This window comes from Poecile atricapillus, chromosome W (genome assembly GCF_030490865.1).
Source record: "Poecile atricapillus isolate bPoeAtr1 chromosome W, bPoeAtr1.hap1, whole genome shotgun sequence".
Taxonomy (NCBI): domain Eukaryota; kingdom Metazoa; phylum Chordata; class Aves; order Passeriformes; family Paridae; genus Poecile; species Poecile atricapillus.
This window is the reverse complement of record NC_081288.1, coordinates 20,460,763-20,479,966: the sequence shown is the minus strand read 5'-3', so window position 1 is coordinate 20,479,966 and position 19,204 is coordinate 20,460,763. Positions and strand designations below refer to the sequence as shown.

At 44.5% G+C, this 19,204-nt stretch overlaps 1 protein-coding gene across 9 annotated transcripts in view; it reads left to right on the top strand.

Moving 5' to 3' along the window:
* Positions 1 to 1,224: 1,224 nt before the first annotated feature.
* LOC131591835 (protein bicaudal D homolog 1) overlaps positions 1,225 to 19,204 on the top strand; it is a 166,286-nt gene continuing 148,306 nt past the window's right edge. For 3 of the 9 annotated variants that reach the window (XM_058862928.1, XM_058862919.1, XM_058862927.1), the window contains exon 1: positions 1,226 to 1,566. In XM_058862928.1, the coding sequence (XP_058718911.1) occupies positions 1,354 to 1,566 (213 nt within the window). In that variant the 5' untranslated portion in view covers positions 1,226 to 1,353. Of the gene's footprint in view, positions 1,567 to 2,278; positions 2,565 to 2,772; positions 2,869 to 19,204 lie in introns of those variants that run through there. The other 6 variants (XM_058862920.1, XM_058862922.1, XM_058862921.1 and 3 more) reach the window with 4 other exon arrangements.

Sequence of the window (19,204 nt, the reverse complement as noted above, 5' to 3'; positions counted from 1 at the left end):
AAAAATGAGTCTGTAAAACGTGAAAAACAGGTCCTGCTAGTACTTAGAACAAAACTTGACCAATATCAATTCAAGTCTATTTGCAGGTCACAGTTTGAAGAAACAGTGAATTGGAGTTTAAGACTCCGAGTACAAAAAAAAAAAAAAAAAGGCTATGACATTGATCTAGGATGAACTCACTCTTCCAGCTCAAATATGTAAAATGCGCCTAATCTGGTGTGTTAACTTTTTACTGGCAGGCTTTGTAAGAGATCAGTTACTGTCTGTCTGCACCACTCCAATTTTATGCTGGACAAGTAGCATCTGTCTTTCTGCAGCCAGCATAAAGCCAGCATAAAACTGACATAATCTATGCATCAGGTCCTCCGGTTAATTTGACAGATAAACAATGGTGTCACCGCATCTGAGCTGAATCAGTTTTGTCCTGCTGTCTAATCAGTGGCACCGAGACCTTGTGCTAATGGTGATGGAAGAGCAGCCCTATTCCAACGCCCCGACCCCGCTGCTGTTTCGCGTTCAGGTTGCCTTGACCGTGCCCAAACGCGCTCAATTCACCGGGGACAGGGAAGAGAGCAGGTAACTCAGCTTTCCCAGTTTCCCGAAATAGCAGGACGCTACTTGCGGCCGCGCTCCCGCAGTTTGCTGGGCTGCATCTCCCTTTCCGCCGCTGCGGCCATGGCTGCAGCACGCTGAGCACCACCGGGCTGCGCTGGCACGGCGGCGGAGGGGCGGGAGGGGACCGGCAGGGAGGGGGCCCGGGCGGGAGCAGCCCCCGCAGGCACAGCAGCGCCGACAGCCCGGCCGGCTCCGCACCGCACCGCTCGGGCAGCTCCGCCGCTGCCGCCTCCCCTCCCGCCCGGCGGCAGCGCCAGAGCCGAGCGCGCTGTCATCTTAAAGAGCGCAGGGGAGGGACCGTGAGCAGGGGAGGCGGCGGTGCCGGCGCCGCGGGAGGAGGCGGGCGCCAGCAGCAGCATCTCCGCGGGAGCCGCCGCACGAAGGCGCGCTCCCGGCCGCCCCGCTCGCCGCCCCGGCCGCCAGCGCGCCGCCGCCTCCCCGGGCAGCGGGGCTCTCCCGCCCGCTCGCCAGCCCGGGCGCCCCCGCCGCCGGGGCCGCCGCAGGGCCGGGGGAGGCGAGCGCGGCCTCGCCGCGTCCCGGGCGGCCGGCGGGGGAGGAGGGGGCCGCGGCCGCGGCGGGGCGGACCGCGCTCGGCGGCGGCTGCCGCAGGCGGCCCCGAGCCCCGGCCCCGAGCCCGGCGCCGCCGCCGCCGCCCCGGGCCGGCCGTGCCGGAGCCGCCCCTCGGCCGCGCCCGCCCCCTGGCCGCCTGCTCGGCGGCGCGGCAGTGCCGGCGGGGCTATGGCTGCGGAGGAGGTGCTGCAGGGCGCAGACCACTACAAGAGCGAGATCGAGCGGCTGACCCGGGAGCTCTCCGAGACGACCCATGAGAAGATCCAGGCGGCGGAGTACGGGCTGGTGGTGCTGGAGGAGAAGCTCACCCTCAAGCAGCAGTACGATGAGCTGGAGGCGGAGTATGACGGCCTCAAGCAGGAGCTGGAGCAGCTGAAGGAGGTGAGCCAGCCCGGGCTTTTGTCTGGCCCCGCCGCCGGGGGCTGCGGGCAGGTGCGGGGCGCCCCCCGCGCGTCCGTGCCCGGCCCCGCGCCTGCCCCTGCAGCCGGCAGAGCGGGGATGCGATGCGCCGGCCCCGGAGCGGCTGCGGGCTCGGGGGTGGGGAGGAGGGCTTTCCCGGGGCCGAGGATCAGCCGGGACCGCGGAGCTTAAGGACGGATTACACGAGATCCTAACCCCCTTGCCCTGAGAAATTTCCCCCGGGTCGCGCTCCGGCTCCTGCCGCCGGCAGCCTCAACTTGTGGGAACAGGCGTTTGCGGCAGTGGGGGGTTCCCCCCGGTCCTACCTGCACCGCATCGCCCGAGGGTTTTTTAGGAAGAGCAAAGGAAACAGTGGGATGAGAGCTGGGCCAACGCAGTGCATAAGGAGTCGGGATCTCTGTAAACAGCTGTCTGCAGTGCGTGAGGAGAGAGACAATTCCTTTTGAAGTTATTTATAGACCCGCTTCATTCTGCCAGTGAGGGGAATCGCTGCCACTGTGTGTGGGGGGGGTATACAACAGTCCTGAGGTCACCCATCAGTGGAAATTAAACTTCTGCGTCATGCTGAAAGGGTGAAATATTTGACTGGAGGGGTGATTTGGGGTTATCTTTCAAAGGTGTTTTTGTAACACTCAAAGTATGAAGTAGAAGGGTGTTACACCTTACCTTTCAGCTCTGCTAAACATGACTCCGAAAAATCATCACCCTCCCTGTGTTCATCCTTAAGGGAAGTAACTTGAGGCTGGTAGCAGTGCACGTACGTGGGAGCCAGGGAAGGGCTGTGTGTGCACACGTATGCAGCACCCACAGCTCTGCACTTCATCTGCTTTTGTACCATCTCAGAATGTCACTGACTAGGTTGTGTAAACAGAAGGTAAAGCATCAAACAGATATTCTCTCAAATTTTGAATGTATCTTTTTGCTCTACAAAAAACCCCAAAACAAATAAAAAACCCTAAACAAATAATAAAAAAAAACCCTGCTATATAGAATATGCAGAAATTCTGTTAGAATTATTGACATTTCTATTAGAAACCATGAACATACTCGATATGGAGGGAATCCACTTAAAAAGCTCAGATTATTTATGTTTATATTCTTTAGAATACTAACTGATGCCCTTTTAGAAGTATTTTTAATAAAATAAAGGTTTCATTTTACTTGCAGGTAAATGAGTTATTCTACAGACTTGGTTCAATGTCCAGAAGAGTTGAGAACGTTATATTTTCAATATGAAGAATAAAGCTGTTTTTCAGAAAAACCTATTGATCTCCTTAAACTTGATCTCTGCTTCCCTGCCCCCCTGGGTCTATGGAGTAGGTTCAGGACTTTTGAAACTAATAATCACAGAGTGAGGGATAGAGGTACGTAACTTGGCAGTGGCATGAAGGCTGTGCTGTCTGAAATGACCTGACAGTAACAGAGGAACAGATTTAAGAGGGGAAAGTGCAGTGCAGTTTCTAGGGAAAAAAAAAAAATAAAGAAGATGAAGGAGATAAGCAAAGCTACAGCTAGCTGTTATCCCACCATAATCATGTGTGAAAGAAGACTGATGAGAAGCCAGGATGACACATGGGTGCACATGGCCACAGATAGAAGAGACAGTGCAAGGAATCAAGTTGAAATTATGAAACTAGAGGGATTAGTCAATGCAATTAATTGAAATTAAAGATGGGCACAAAGTCTCTTCCTGTTTACCTCCCCTTGAAGTCAGTGGGATTGCATGCTCTGCAGCCCAGAGTATCTCCCTTGGGGCTGTGCCAGCCACAGCGTGGATTCTGAGGGGATATTCACAAAGGGAGAAACAGAAGAAATCCTGTAGCTTGCCTGATATCAAGCTAGAGTGGAGCTTTTCCAGTTCCCAGTCCAGACGCAGGGCTCTCAATTCCAGAGCTCTCCTTAGCAGCAGGTAGGGAATTTCCATCCCCCACCTAGGCTGCAAGCAATTGTTTTCTTGCTTTTAACCTTTCTTGCTTTTAACCTAGCAGAAGCCACACTGATTCTTACTGCACATACACCTTGTGAAGGAGAATTTTCTCTTAGCCCTTCCTGTTGCTGTAATCTGTTTTCTAATACGTCTGTGTTAGCACCTCCATTATGACAGCTCCCTCAGCACAAGTCAGACCTGTAATGGTGAGACACAGCAAATGGTGCCTCTGTCAACACCAGTGAGACGGAATTCAGGTGGTTCAGGCAAATTGTCCTGTGGAGTGTAGACCTGGGGCTGTGGGGTTCTGCCTGAAAGCTCTTAAGGGGGCAGAGAAGTCCAAAGACACATTTTTGTTCTGGTAAAGCATCATCCAAAATGTGTGGAGGAGGGTTTTTTTGTTCTTACTCTGGCAGGCCCTTGCAAGAACGTGCTACCCAGTGGTAGGACATCAGATGCCAAGACTGACTGACTAACAGGAATCTGCTTTGATCTTACTTCACTGCATTTCTATCCTCTTTGAAGCCATATTGGGGCATAGGCTTCAGGTTTGTGCTAGAATAAGTTGTTTGTTCCCAAAGAATAGTAGGTGCAAGAGGGTGGCCAGGATTATGTTAGGACAATTGCCCTTCCTTCTGCAGACCTTCTCTGAACAGATTCAGTTACTGGGGTCAACATTTTTTTGAGTCAAGTCTTAATTTTTGAACAGTTTTATTATTGATTTCTTGTGTTCTGTTGTTAGGACTTCTTTGTATTTACTACTCAGTTGAAAAGCCGCCTATCTTTAACTACTCAGCCATGGTTTGGCAGACTGGGATCTGAAGTCTTCTCCCGTCCTCCCTGGCTATCCAAAACTCCAGTGGACTTCAGCAGTCCTTTTCCATATAAATGGCCATACCTCAGCTATATAATAATTTCCATCATTGGAGAGTGAAATGGGAAACTAAAGCCATTATAGGATGTTGAAATAAAAGCAAATTATAATATATTACATTAAATATTAATACTTGTGTACAGAATAGATGCTATCCACCCTGCAATATGAATTGTTTTAGTAACCTCTGATGTTTCTTCTGCTATGTTCAGAGGTCTCTATTTAGCCCAAGATTTTGATGTTTTGGGCCGTGAGATAAATTTATGTTGCAAAACCACTATTGTTATTTAAAATTTAATAAATTTTCGTAGGATTTGGGGTGTTTGGTTTTTTTCAGTCTGAAAATTTTGTTTCTCCAATCAATTACATCTCAATTTAGTAGAATTTTGGATCTTTGGTGAAACACTATAGTTTTAGGGCCCCCGTTCAGAATGTTACTTTAGCTGATGTGCCTTTTAACCTGCAGTCCATAAAGATTCAAAGACTAGGACTTGTTGCTATTAGCCATGGGATTGAAGGTAGCTTGTTTTCATTGTCTTGCTGACTTGGGAGTTTAATTACCATCATATTTTCTGTAAAACATCTTCCAGTGGTTTTATTGTATCTGGTCTTACATGTTCACATTGTGTTTGCTGTAAGAATAATGTGCATTGTTAGTTCTATTTATTTTAATGGAAGTGTAAAATGGCTTCATATTGATCTTCTTGCCTGTTTGCTGTAGCTGTCCCTGCTTTAGCATGGGAGTCTGTTCCATCCTCAGCCATTCCATGATTCTCTGATCAGCTACTGGGCACTGGTGGTCCATAAAGTTTTTAAAGCAGGGAAGGATCAGTCACCTCTGCTCATGATTAAATGGGGATGGAAGGCTTTGGTGTCCAACTCTGCAAGAGTTAGACCTGGGAAATCCTAGCAGAGGTTTCTCTTTGGGAATTAAATCATGAACGTGGCAGGTGTTCCTCTCCTTGACTCCCTCTCTGACTGACTAATTTAGGCAGTATCTCACATGTCTTCTTGGCTTTTATGTATTTCATTCTATGGAGACAAACTCTTCTGCTAGGTTGCACATGGCACTGGCTGATTTCCAGGCAGTTTGGTGCTTGCTTTACTTAAAAGCAAGTTATTCATGGTAAATGATTGGAAACCAGGCTAGTGGTGAGTAGCCCTGTCCTTGGTAGGTGTTCTTTTTCTTTACCTCACAGAAATGTTGTATAAATGATTATGAAGTGTTTACTCAGTTTACTAAAAGGGCTTCCAGAAGTAATTCTTGGTCTGTGTCTGAGAGGATTTTTATGAGGAGTAGAGCTGAAGGTCGCTCTGGCAACTTCTTTTCTGTTCTGCTCTTCCTTGCACTGTTTCAGCACAGGTGACTCAATCTCCATCTCTCCTCTCTTCTGAAGTGATGCTGCCCCTCCAGCTCCCCCACTGTTCTCCAAAACCTCTCGCCTTCCTGCTACTTGAATCACTTACGCCTCTTCCATCTTTGAAGAATCCTTTGGTGGGATTTCTCTGGATCCAAAAAAGTTGTAAGAGGGAGAGACTCCTCCCAAAAAATATCCCAAATACAGCCCTCTTAAATGTGCATTCTTATACACACCTGTCTACATCACAGGATGCTTAGGAAAGTGTGAAGCGGCTCATAAATCCCACTGAGATGTTCTAAATTCTCCCCAGAGCTGAATGTGTTCCAAATACAGAGCTTGGGAGCTGTGAACTGATGCCATCTCAGTATATCTTTACACCTCCTTCCAGTGACAGCGTCTGTGGGCTTGTGTTGGATGAGGCATCTCATCCTGATCTCACCACATCTCACGTCCTTGGCACCTGCTGATGTTGTGTCACTCAGAAGGGCCATACTGCCCAACACCCAGCTCAGAGATGAGGACATGCAGTTATTACAGGCTGGGGACTGACTGACTGACTGACTGACTGGGGGTCAGGCCTGTGGCAAAGGATTTGGGAATCCCTGAGGACAGTAAGCTGAATGTTGGACAGTAATGTGTCCTGACACTGAGAATTCTAACAGCATCCTGGACCTTTAGCAGCAGAAGCAAAGCTGGTAAATTCAGAGAAGTGATTATCACTTTCAAACTGGCAGTTGTTAAACCACGTCTAGAAAACAGCATCCAGTTTGGGCTCCCTTAATACAAGAAAGGCATGGATAAACTGGACTGCATTCAGCAAAGAACCACCAAGATGGTCAAGAGCTGAAGCACTTGCCCTGTGAGGGGGGCTGAGCTTGTTCAGTGTGGAAAGGAGAGGGCTGTGAGGGACCCAGCATCAGCCTGTCCATACACACAAAGTGTATTGAGATGTCACAGCCAGGCTTTTTGCAGAAGTGCCCTCTACCTCTAGTTGGAGGCCTGTCACTAGTGGTGTCCCCCAAGGGTTAATACTGGGTTCAGTATTGTTTTAATTTATTCATCAGTGACTTGGATGAAGGGGCAGATGCCTCCTCAGCAAGTTCACTGCTGACACAAAGCTGGGAGGAGTGGCCGATCCCCCAGAGGGCTGTGAGCTCTTCAGAAGGACCTCAACAGAGATGGGAAAGATGGGTGCAGAGGAACCTTCTGAAATTCAGAAAAGGCAAATGAAGGATCATGGGGAGGGATAACCCCATGCTGGGTTCTGACCTGCTGGGGAGCAGCTCTGTAGAGAAGGACCTGGGGGTCCTGCTGGACAACAGGCTGTCCATGAGCCAGAAAAGTGTCCTTGTGGCAAAGAAGGCCAGTGCTGTCATGGGGTGCATTGGGAAGAGCATGGCCAGCAGGGAGGGGATCCTGCCCCTCTACTCAGTCCTGGTGAGGCACATCTGGAGTGCAGTGTCCAGTTCTGGGATCCTCAGGACAAGACATCCAGGAGAGGGTGACGAAGATGAAGGGATAGGAGCATCTCTCTTACAAGGACAGGCTGAGGGAGCTGGGTCTGTTCAGCCTTGAGAACAGACAAATGAGAGGGGACCTCATCGGTGTCAATAGTACCTAAAGGGAGGGTGTCAAGAGGATGGACCAGGCTCTTCCTGGTGGTGCTGAGCAATAGGGCAAGAGGAAATGGGCAGAAATTGTTGCACAGCAAGTTCTGTCTTAACATGAGGGAGACCTTCTTTACTGTGCAGGTGACCGAGCACTGGGAGAGGTTGCCTCCAATGGTTGTGGAATCTCCTTCCCTCGAGGAAGGGAGGTTGAACTAGCTGACTTCCAGCTGTCCCTTCCACAGCTGTTCTGTGGTTCTGTGAAGGGTGGGAAGACCAGAGATAAGTGACATAAATTGAAACTACAGAGGTTCAGACTGAGTTTAAGGTAGATCTGTTTCCCTGTGAGCACGGGCAGTCCCACAGGTTGCCCAGAGAGGTTGTGCAGTCCCTTTCCGTGGAACTTTTCAATCCACAACTGGGTACAGCCCTCAGGAACCTGGTCTGAGTGCAGAGCTGGTCCTGCTGGGAGAGGAGGTTGCACTGGGGGAAAAAGGGGGCAGACAGCAAGGGGCCTTGAGCAGTGCAGAGCCTCTTAAGGATGCCCACTGTGCATAGTTAAATTTGGTGCCGGGTTGCTGTGAGTTACCCTATACACAGTAATGTCCTGCCTGGAAATAGTGACTGTCAGCAGGCCCACAGCCTCACTTCGTGCTTGAATTTCCTTTTCTCTTGCTTGTTATTAAGTCTGCAGTGACCTGGGGTTACTAAGGGCGGAGTTTGATGTGCTCATCTCTCAGCAAGACAATCCTACATCTCCCTCTGCCATTCCTGCCCCTGTTCAGGCTCTCAGCTGAGCAACTGTTCATACTGTCACAGCAGGGTAGGAAACTAACCTCAGTTAAAAATAACCGAGGAGGGGTTGTTGCTGTCTGTAACCCAGATTGGTTTCATCATCTGATTCACAATACCTCCCAGTGAACTGTTTTACTTTTGCTAAAAGTCAGCACGAGGAGAGGAATGAATGCAGAGGGAAGAGGGGGACAGGATGAGCTGCTGTACTGATGTTACGAGAGATGCTCATCAAATTGCATAAGGATTGCTTCCTCCAAGAGGAAATGAATCCTGTGCATTAGCCTTCAGAAAACATAAGCAGCTGGGATCATGTTAGAGGAACTTAGGACTATTGTTGGAGCTTTGGCCGCAAGGAAAGAAAAATGTAGATGAACCTTTTGGTTTTTTTCCCAGGGACCTGTATTCCCAGTTGCTCTCAGAAATTGTGTTGTATCCTTAGCAGCCAGTTCAGATGAACATGCAGTATTAGTCCTCCTATAATAGCCAGCCCTTTAGCAGGAATGGTCAGCTTTCAACGCTGGGGGCTCACATATTCACAAAATAAATCTAAACAGACTTCAGTTTCTTTTCTTCCAATAGTTAAACTATTTTCTTCATTTTACTTTTTCATCAAATAAATCTCTTTCTAATCTGAGCAGTTCTGATTGTATCAGTCATCTGGGTTGAACTCCTCGGAGATAAATGGAACTTACAACTGGATTTTATGTCATGGAAAAGTAAATTTTCCATAGATTTGCTAGGAAATATTGAATTAATCTACCAATCTAATCTAATCTTTAATCAAATCTAATATGACTGATTGAGGTGTTAATGGGTGAGCCAGACATTAATATTATTAACTACTTCCTGTGTAAGGCTTACAAATGTAAAATTAGGGGTCACGGGAGAGATTTTAATCTGAAGGTCCACATCTGTTTGGAATTAGGCCTTTTTGTAGCGGATTAGAAAATAAATAAGTTGCTATCATCTTTTCACCTTCCTTTAGGTGAAATACTTTTCCTTCCCTTCTGTGTTGCCTAGTGGGTTTTATTCCTTAGGTTGTGTATGTGCAGTCTGTGTGCACAGCAGCATTCAGGGCGAACACCTGGCTTTATTGAAAGTGCAAGAGGGGCAAAACAATGGTGGAGAAAATAAGATTTGGCATAAAACAGTAATTTGTGAGCATTCATCATGGTAAAATGAGGAGCATTCTCAAAGTCAGATAGAGTGAATTTGCACCTGGGCAACTTTAATATACCTTATGTAGTTGGCAGTTGGAGGAAAATACATGCAAGATCATATGTTTTTCTGGCTGTATTGAGTACTTCTAGAAGAGATTTCTTCTTGAGATGGAATGTGTTTTTTCTTCAGTACTTCGTTCTCCCTTATGTTTTTGCATCAGTGTTTTCTCCATTTGGACAATGAGAGTAAAATCCAAATCACCGCTTGCTCCTGCTTCCCTTGCGTCTCTGCTGCATTGTAGGGCTTTGCCTCTGTTATAGCTTTATTTCCCTTCCCTCTTTCTTTGATACCTGAGGGGGTAGTGCTTAATTCAGTACAATTCTGTACTGTACTTTTTTTTTTTTTTTTTTGGGAGGGATGATTTTAAATTATAATGGCAGAGACTGAAAAGCATACATTCATTTCTGCTGAACTGTCTTACATTTGTTCCATGACTTTCATAGCCCTCTTCTTTCTTAATTTCCTTGAGAAATCCAAAACACTCATTTTATGTGGGAGGAGAGAGAGTATTTTCCCAATTTAGAGGAACTGATATAGTGTGTAGAGACATGAATGTGCCCTTTGTCCCTTTATCACTTGCATCGCTCACAGCAGATAATTATGAGGAGAAACCAGCAGTTTTTTGTACTGTACTGTGAATGCAGTCTGTGAGTACAGACCAGCTACAGATAGAACTAGCTGGAACTAGGCAGAAGGTGAAAAATGTGCCTGAGCAAGGGCAGGTGCCTAAAGCTGAAGTAGGCAGTTAGAAATTAAGCTAGGTTACAGGTTAGTGTTTTGTTGGGTTTTCTACTTCTCTGCAGAGGGTGATATTAAAAGTAATTCTGAGGTTATAGTATTTGTATTTCTAAATTTCTTTCACTGTCAAAGTTTAATTAACTTGGTAGTTAAAAGAAGGAGCAGGCCACTGTCCTAAATCTGTGGTTTTGGGACAGACCTATGAGAAATCAAAAGGCTTTCACTAAGACTGAAATGTCTCCAACCCCATTTTCTTCATCTCTCTTGGGGTTCCTTCCTCTCTGTCTGCAGCCTCATTCTCATTCTTGTACAGTGTTTGTCTCCTATTCATGATGGTTTATGTACTTGTACTTTTTTTTTTTCAATCTTTGCCCTATATCTTACTTAGTGTTCATTTGCTGCTTTCTGAGATGCTGAACTGAATTTTTTATATTAAAGAGCCTTTTTGTCATTTTGTGAATATAAGAAATCTGTCAATTTTTGGCAGACTAGGCCTTCCATACTATGCTCAGATATTGTAAGGACATGAAGGGTTCCTAGAAATACTTCAAAATGTTGTTTTAGCACAGACTGAAAATGAAACAACCAAGGATTTGTCCCTTATGCTTTGTAGCAGCGTCACCATTAAAGTCATCCTTGGAAAGATCACTTTTTGGGAAGCTTTAAAATTGGATTGGCTGTGTGGATGCATAGAAAGAATGCATTTCCATAAGGCCTTAGGAAACTCAACCCCCTTTTTAAAAAAAGAAAATATTGTATGATTTCTGGAATAATTTGTTTAAGCCCAGACAAGACAACTGATGCCCAGGGAGGTTAGGTAATGCACTCAGACCTTTTGATCAGTGAGTAGTTCTCTAGCAGTGGTAGAGACAACACTGTGCTTTGCCAAGAAGCATGAAAGACATCCTCATTTATCAGTTAGTCACCTTTCACTTCAGTTAACCACCTCTGGGGACATTCCAGCTGAATTACGTAAATTTCACTTCCTGGTGGTTTGGGTTTTTCTGGTGTGTGTTTGTTTGTTTTTAATTCTGTGATATCTCAGAACTCACAGGTAGCAGGGGCAGTGCTGTGCATTTGATTTATACTCTGTTAGCACCAAAGAGGCTTTCCTTGGATGCCTTAGTCACTCGGGATGGATTTAAATGTCAGTGTACTGAGAATGAACTGCAAAGTTATGTTTGTCATCACTGGCTAATGACTAATTCCCACGGAGGGAAGCTGGATGCTGCTAACAGCTGCAGTTTTAACTTCTGTTTTGGATACTTAGAGGGGGAAACTGCTCCTAGTAGTTGTAAAGCTCAGATAGGAAGACAGAAGTAAGCTTTTAAGGATAAAGATTGGAATTTGGGTCAGGCAAAGGGAACAGGTGGCTTGGTGAAATAATTAATTTACAAAAGCTTGGCTGTTGGCCAAACATGAACACAGCATGATTTGGATTTTGTCTTCTCAGGACTGGAGTATTGTCTACTCACACCCACAAGGCAAGGTGCAGGATGCCAAACTGCACTGAATCCTGGCCCTGCTCAGGAAAGTAGAACTCAACCTTTTGGCATTTGAGTGTTAAGAGAACTGGAGCATTTGGTCTGGAGGCAGATGGAGAGTTCACAGTTGGGTTAAAGCATCTGTGTAGTCATTGCCTCTGGTTCTCGGTTTGGTGGGTAAGCAACAACTGTATTGTCCAACTTCAATCTGTGACTCTTTCTATTAAGTAAGTGCTCTCAGTAGCTTGTAGCTCCTATAATAAATAGTATCAATAAAGACAAGCTTGTGGGGCTTTTTTTTTTTTTCAGGTGAGTAGGAAGAGTTTTGCTCATACCCTGAATTCCTCATAGAGTTTTTACAGAGCATTAAAAGTTTGCATGGTTCTGGATAGTTCCAGGTGACTGCACAGCAATGGCAAACATGCAGAGCTCACCTGAGTTTAGTTGAAGGGAACATTTGCATTGTCCTTTGTTTCTTTGATAACTGCTTGCAATTGCCACTTACAAACAGTTAAGAAAGGTTGGATTTAAGTATTCCATGTGAAGAGTGCTATCTCTAACAATATACCCTCAATTCAGGGTTGTGCCTAAGGGTAATTTCTAGCAAGTATGACTCGAAGACCAGTGGTGAAGTCCTGCCTCCATGGGTAAGTCAAAGATAAAAGGGGGAAATGATTTATTGTTGAATCTCTGCCTACCACCCACTGTCAAACAGAACTGTCATCAAGATGCAAATGATAAAATGTGTTACAACCTGAGAATTCAGATTTCTTCCCACCAAAGTAGGAAGAACTGGCATAATTATAATTATTGTGTTTCAAGCATGTGATCTTGTTCTTGTAGTTTAATGAGCTGTCATAACTCTGCTAAGCTGCTGTGACTGCTCATGTGCATGCACTTGACCAGCCCCAAATGTGTAAGAACAAGGTGAAAAAAACCCCACAACCAAACACAGAACACAGCAGAAATCTGAAGGAAACAGTGTTCAGCTGACATGGATCTTCTATCTGCAGTAAGCTAAAAATGTGCACTAGATCAATTTCTAATCCATAAAATCTTGGTCATAAATCTGGGTCTTTAGTGACAAATTTTAAAGTAAATTGTAAGGATATGGTACCAAGGACTCCTCTGGAAATAAAGTGTATGATAAATAACATTAGAGAAGAGAAACAGAATTTAGATGGAATATAATTGTGTGTGTATACCAATAAAGGAGATGGAGTCTCATGGCATTGTTAGGAGTACATTACTTTGGGCATTAGGTAATTCCATTTCTTGGGCATTAGGTAAGCTTTTAATTTCTCTGCCAGATAAAGGCTGATGGTTGCCATCTGATAATAACAAAACTTTCACTTAAGATCCTGTAAGCTCAACTGTGTAAAAATAGTAGCAAATCTGGAACAATACAGTTGAGGGACTACATTTTTTCCAAGTGTGCTGAATTTAATGTTACAGTTATGCTGTAGATTCTTAGATGCTTTATTCACAAAATGAAATCCATGTGAAAGTATTAGAAGCAAATTATCACATTTGGAAATTTGTCCCCAGAATCTGTATTTTATATTGGGAAAAATTTGGTTTGCTTTATTAAGCAGGCTGAGCAACTTTGCATTGAAAACTATAGACTTCTTTTTGCCCGCATACTTTGAAATTACAGATCACATACCTGAGTGATTGTTGTGATACACACATAGTCTCTGGGCTTTAAATATTTTTGCTGTAGTTATTTAATGCTGCATCATTATTTGTAATTTAAAGTATTTTCTGTGTACTTGCTAGTGGAGAGATGTTTATGCAAGAATAGAAAATGCAGTGATACCTCGATTACAGTTTTAGCACTTGTGTTTGAAAAGTACTTTACTCGCAGTTCCCTGGGCTGACTCAGAATCATGCCTGTGTTTTTATGTTTGTTGAATTTGCTTTTGTAGCAGATTAGACTGATGGGAAGACACTTGAAATCAGACTTGTTTGGGTATAAATAACCCTTTCCCTGGGTATAACAGGAAGAGTTGCAGGTGAAGACCATGCTGTGCTCACTTTTTATTCTATAAAGGTCTCTCAGTTGCAAGATATTTCTTGAAATGTGGCCCCTGGTTTCTTAACCAGTGAGAGCTTGAGTTAGGCACCCCCAGCTGATGCTGGGCCGGGTACTGAGAGCTCAAGGATGTGCTTGTTAAAATCTTCCAGTCTGAAGAAGCAGGTTTGGGAAAGGGGATCCTGAATTCTGCCCCAAAACCTTGTACCAGAGATTCTTCTCCTGCCATCAGTTATTTTTGTAGCAGAAAGTAATCCACTCCTTGAAAAGGCATCCAGAATCCGATAAGCAACACTTTTAGGAGCCTGCAGTCCAATGGTTTGTGCTGTCTGTGGAGAAAGGAGTTGCAGCTTTGCAAGTGACAATGTAATGAATAGTCAAGCACTTACCAGAGCTCTGGCACTGGATGGATGCAGGGAAAAGCCAGAGGGAGTGAGTCAGCATGACCTTGGCTGCTGCCAGGGGGATGAGTATCACATCCAGCCCTCCAGGGGCACTGACATTGGTTGGGGTCTTTAGTGCAAAGAGACTCTGGTGAAATAAAATCTGCTGGAATGATTAACCACTACTCATGTGTGTGTCTGAAAGGCGTCACTTGCACACAGAGTAGTGAAAATATCAACTTAAGCCAGTTGTAGTTATTCAAAGGTAGTTTTGTAAGTTAGCAGGTGTAGTTCTTTGTTACCCTGTGACAGCACAGGGAAAGCAGAAACAGCCTGAAAATTCAGAATGCTGCTGGCTCCATGAGCTGCAGTTTGGCACACTGAGTCTCAGCAGGATGGGATCAATTGTTATTTATTGCATGACAGTAACACCTGGGGATTCTGCGATGCCTGGCACAATGAGTTGCAGGCGTATAAATAGAAGATTAGAGATTTTACTGTGGAAATGGGACATTGTCAGGGATTTGGTATTAAGGAATAATAAGTGCAATTCACAGATAAGTAATAGAGGTCCCGAAGCTTTGATGGGATAGGTTGTTCAGCCATAATTTCAAAGGAAATCTGTGACTAATTCACAAGGAAAACACGGATTTTTCTCAGATTTAGCCCAATCCTTTATCTTCCAAATCCTTCCATTTAAAAAAGCTGGTCAACCAGAAAGCCAAAGCAATCAACTGCCCTGTGCTCACTGACCAGGGTGTGCACTGGCAGTGTTTCCCTCTGGTGCCAGGGTGACCAGTAAGGCCATTTAGGAATGGTGTTGTGGTAGTTTTGCTACTTTATCACAATCAAAACTAAAGGAAAAACGAGGATGAAAAGCTTAGATAAAACTTTCTGGTTTATCAGTTCATTATTTAGCAATGTTTTAAAAGCCCTTGTCCTTAGAGATCATCAACATTTCATCAGAGCACCTTGTCCCCTGTGGACTGTACCGTCCCTTTGTGGTCCCCCTGCCACATACTCTGCTGATCAAGAGCACGTGGAAAGTACCTGGGACCCCGGAATACATCCCCATCTCTCACCCTGAGCTGCCCTTTCTGCTTTTCTGTTCCCTCTTTTGGAAGCTGACTGCTCCTGGCCGCCATCCCACAATTTGTTACGGTCTTCCTACTCCTTCCCACTTATCTCTTCCTGAAGCACAACTCTTCTCTGCTGGGACTGAGATTTTCACATCAGCATTTACTAATCCCTGCAGCTGGTTGAAATGCTTGGTTTTTCCTTTGCTCTTTCCATACACCTAGCTGTTCATTGCTGGTGGGAGAAACCAAATTCCAGGCACCTCTCCCTGCAAGGAATGCATCTCTCCTCTCCTTGCTTGCTGTCTGTGGGTAGCTTCATCCCACAAAGTATTCCTTGTTCCTATTGCTGCATGGGGAAAAGTTAAGTGACAGGCTTTACTGTAGTGAGATCCAGCATGTGGGATGACCTTTACAATGGGAATATGTGGGAAATCTTCATTTAAATCTATGAGGTGTGACTTTTGCAGTTCTTTGGGAATTCAGGCTGGCTAAAATCTCATGTTGAGCACTAGATGAGCCTTTTTGCAGAGCTGGCAGTGGTTAATGTGGAGCTTGGACCAGGAGTTTGTAGAGGGCGAGGTCCTTGGGGCAAGGCCTGCCCTTGCCCTCCTGTTTGTACTGAATGAGCACAGTGAGCCTCTATTCTTGGCTAGGACAATTAGGTTCTATGGCAATATCAGTAATTAATAATAAAATGGGGCCTCTTCTGTAGATGGACTACTGGAAATAATTTCCTTCTGCAAGTTGCTTCTCTAGAATGTGGTTTTGAACTTTGAGATCCTGAAAGAGATAATCGAAACACAAGCAGCTGTCACAAACCTTTAGCTCTGTTTGTGTAGGCAGTGGTGGAAAATCACAAAACTAAATTGTTGGATGGTTCACTGGTTTGTGCATCTTTTGTTGTAACATCAAGCTCTTATGCAATGGACCCCTGTTTGATTAAAGACTCTTCTCACTAGTAATGGGTCTCAACTGTCCAGATTTTTAATAAGGTAAAAAGAAGCAAAGCAAACTACTGATCTCCTGTTTGCTCTCACCCAGTTCATGTATGGCACACACAGAATCAGCTGTGCTGTGCTGTACCAGGGTGATCCAGCAGCTGCAGCTGCAAGAAGTAGGCTCTTCTTTCCAGATGTGGTGTATGAGATGGTGGTGGATCTGAACCCTGCCTTCACCCATGTGCCATCTGGGGCCGAAAGGTGGGATGAAGCATTTGGTTGCTTTGTCACATCACAGTCCTTCAACAGCTGTTCCTCATCCCCTTGGCAGCAGGGGTGGCATCTGGCCATGGAGATGGGCTTCTGAGTGGTGGGAGCACAGTGCAAGGAACAGTGTGACACGGATCCTCCTGTCCACATGGCTCATCGAGGTCTGAAGGCTCCTCCTGTCCATCTTCTTTCCCAAATGTCAAGGAAGCTGAACTGTAGAGGCCTTCAGAGACTTCTTTCAGAACTTTCTTTTTATCCTTTGCCAGACCTCTGCCAAAAAAGATGGCAATGACTCTGAAATTTAAATTTAGGCATCCAAGGGTACGTTATGCCTCCAGATTTTTTACTATGACTAAAAAGAACCTTCTTCCTTCAATGAGCACAAAACTGACATTTTAAGGAAGCTGACAGCTAGGGTCGTGATGGTGAAGATGACTTACTGAGAATCTCACAATGTCAATCATGATTCAGGGGTTTACAGTACTGGGCTCCCACTAGGCAATGCAAGAATGCAAGTATCCTTGGTAGGTTGTATCTAATGGGGAGGGCATATGTTCCTAAATTGATTTTTAAATTCATGTTCTATTTCTACTCTGGTAACCATAGTAATTACACTAGAATCTTGTGTTTTAACATATTCATGCCCAAAATGTCTTCTGGTGGTCAGTTTATTTTTAAAAAGATCATGTCATGGCCTGCAGCCAAAAGCACTGGTGCTAATACAGAATGTGATTTTTGTCTGTTTTCACTAGGCATGCAGAGCCAATTACAATGAATACTTTTTCAGGTTGTTTTTTTCAATAAAAATATTGGACTCCATGACAGCACTGTGAATTATGATCTGAATTCTCTCCTGCAGCACCTCTGCTGAAATCAAGAGAATTATGCTGGCAAAGAAGTTGGTTCTTCATAGTGTCAAGTCACACAACTCTGACAGTGATTTCATTATGGCATTCCCAGAACTGTAAGGTGTTTTGATGGGGGGAATTGGCAGCAGACTGGAAGCACTGGTGGCTCAGTACATTGTGCTCTGCCTTCTGAGTCAAAAATGACCTGGTGTCTTTGCAGTGCAGTTTCTAGTTCGGTTTTCTTGTTAATTTTATGAGATGTAAACCCCTCTGTTTTCATGAAATTATTGCATATTACTTTTTGAAAAGAAAAATTAATATTCTTGGTGCTTTTTTTTGGGGGGGGGAGGAATTTAATATCAAGATAGCTACCATTGGCTGCCTGGTTTTACAGAGCTGGTAGGAGAGACTAATCACCTTTGCAATCAATATCCTTCAGTCAGATTTGGTCATAATTTGCCATCAAGATGTTTCAAGTACCTCCATAGGAAACAGGGTAAGAATTACTCCTTGTTTGCCCTGGATAGTTAGGTCTAAATTTGTGTTTCTGAATTTGGCTTGCCTTCCATGCTGAAATGCAGATGACCTCCAGAAGTCTTTTACTCTTCAGCTATGGTTTGAGTCTGAGTCTAAGTACAGGAGTTCTTAAAAGTGGCTTAAAAACTCACAATTTACATATGAAATCCATGGAGGATCTTTGCATCTCTGTTTGAATTCCCTTATCACATCCAAAAAAGTGAAATAAAGGAATGTAGACCAAGAGGTCAGATTTATGAAAGGAACATCTCACCAGACAAGGCTGCACACTGGATTGTCCCCAGCAGAATTCACTTTTAACTCTGGAACACCTCCTGAGCTAGCTGGAGCTGGGATACTGGTGTTAGATGAACACAATAAATTAATTGGTTTTGTTTTTATGAACCCTTATGAACTAAGGGTTTGTTTAACTGTATCTTTGATGGAGAGTGCTGGGTATGTTACTTTTCCTCGTTATGCAGTAATAAGTATAATGTAAATATGAAACTTGGACATATGCAGGCCTCTTGTCCTACAGGAACAAACAGCATTAAGAGGGCAGATAGATACCCATGGACCAACAGGATCCCTGAAAGCTACATCCTTCCCTCTGAGATACACAGGGTCTGCCATGGCTGTAATTTGGGTTGTTCTGTGAGGGCTGTGAACCACAACTACCAAGACACAAAATAAACAATGTTGGTTCTCCTTCCCTCAACAAACAACAGTAAATAAACAGCAACTCCCCTATCTTCTCTGTCTCTATGCACACTGATTTATGGGAGTATTTAAATGTCAGTGGGAACTGGAATGAGACGGCATCTCAAACAAATGTAAAAATCTTAGTTTGCAGCAGTCCCTGTTGTATTTGTGGTCACAGTAACTTTGGCCGTAATTTACAAGTTAGGCTTGCATCTCTAACTGACTGAAATGAAACAGTTTCTAAATTAAGCTTAAAGCAATTTAAAATAAATTGTGTTACTGCCTTTCAGTTCCAATGGAAGCCTTTTTTATTTCCCAGGCTATCAATTCTGTGTACATACCTGTGTCATTCAGAGTCGGTGGGTTTCTACCTTCTTTGTAATAGCAGTACAAAGGAGTTTGAAAAAATATGGGGTGGGGAAAAGGTTGCTGTAGGTATTAATTTCTAATTAAAATATTTTTCTATCTTCTGCAACAGTTTTTATTTGTTTGTTTGTTTTATTTGGCATAATGATATAACACATTTCAAAAATATTTTCCGTCTTTAAATACTTTTAGAGAGTTGTGAATGAAAGTGAACTGCATTGCAAGACTATTTCCTAGGATAGTCTTCATAAGATGTGCAGGTAATCATGCTCTATAATGGATGCAACAGAGGACAAGAAAGCAGCAGAAAAATTTAGAATTGGTAAATTGTGCTGCCTCTGTCAGCATCAAAAAGAGCTGGCTTGTTTCCTGTGTGCTAAAGTTCCCGTCCAGAATAATCTAATCAGTTACAGGCTTTATAATATTGACATTTTAGTGAAGCATGGCTCTGTAAG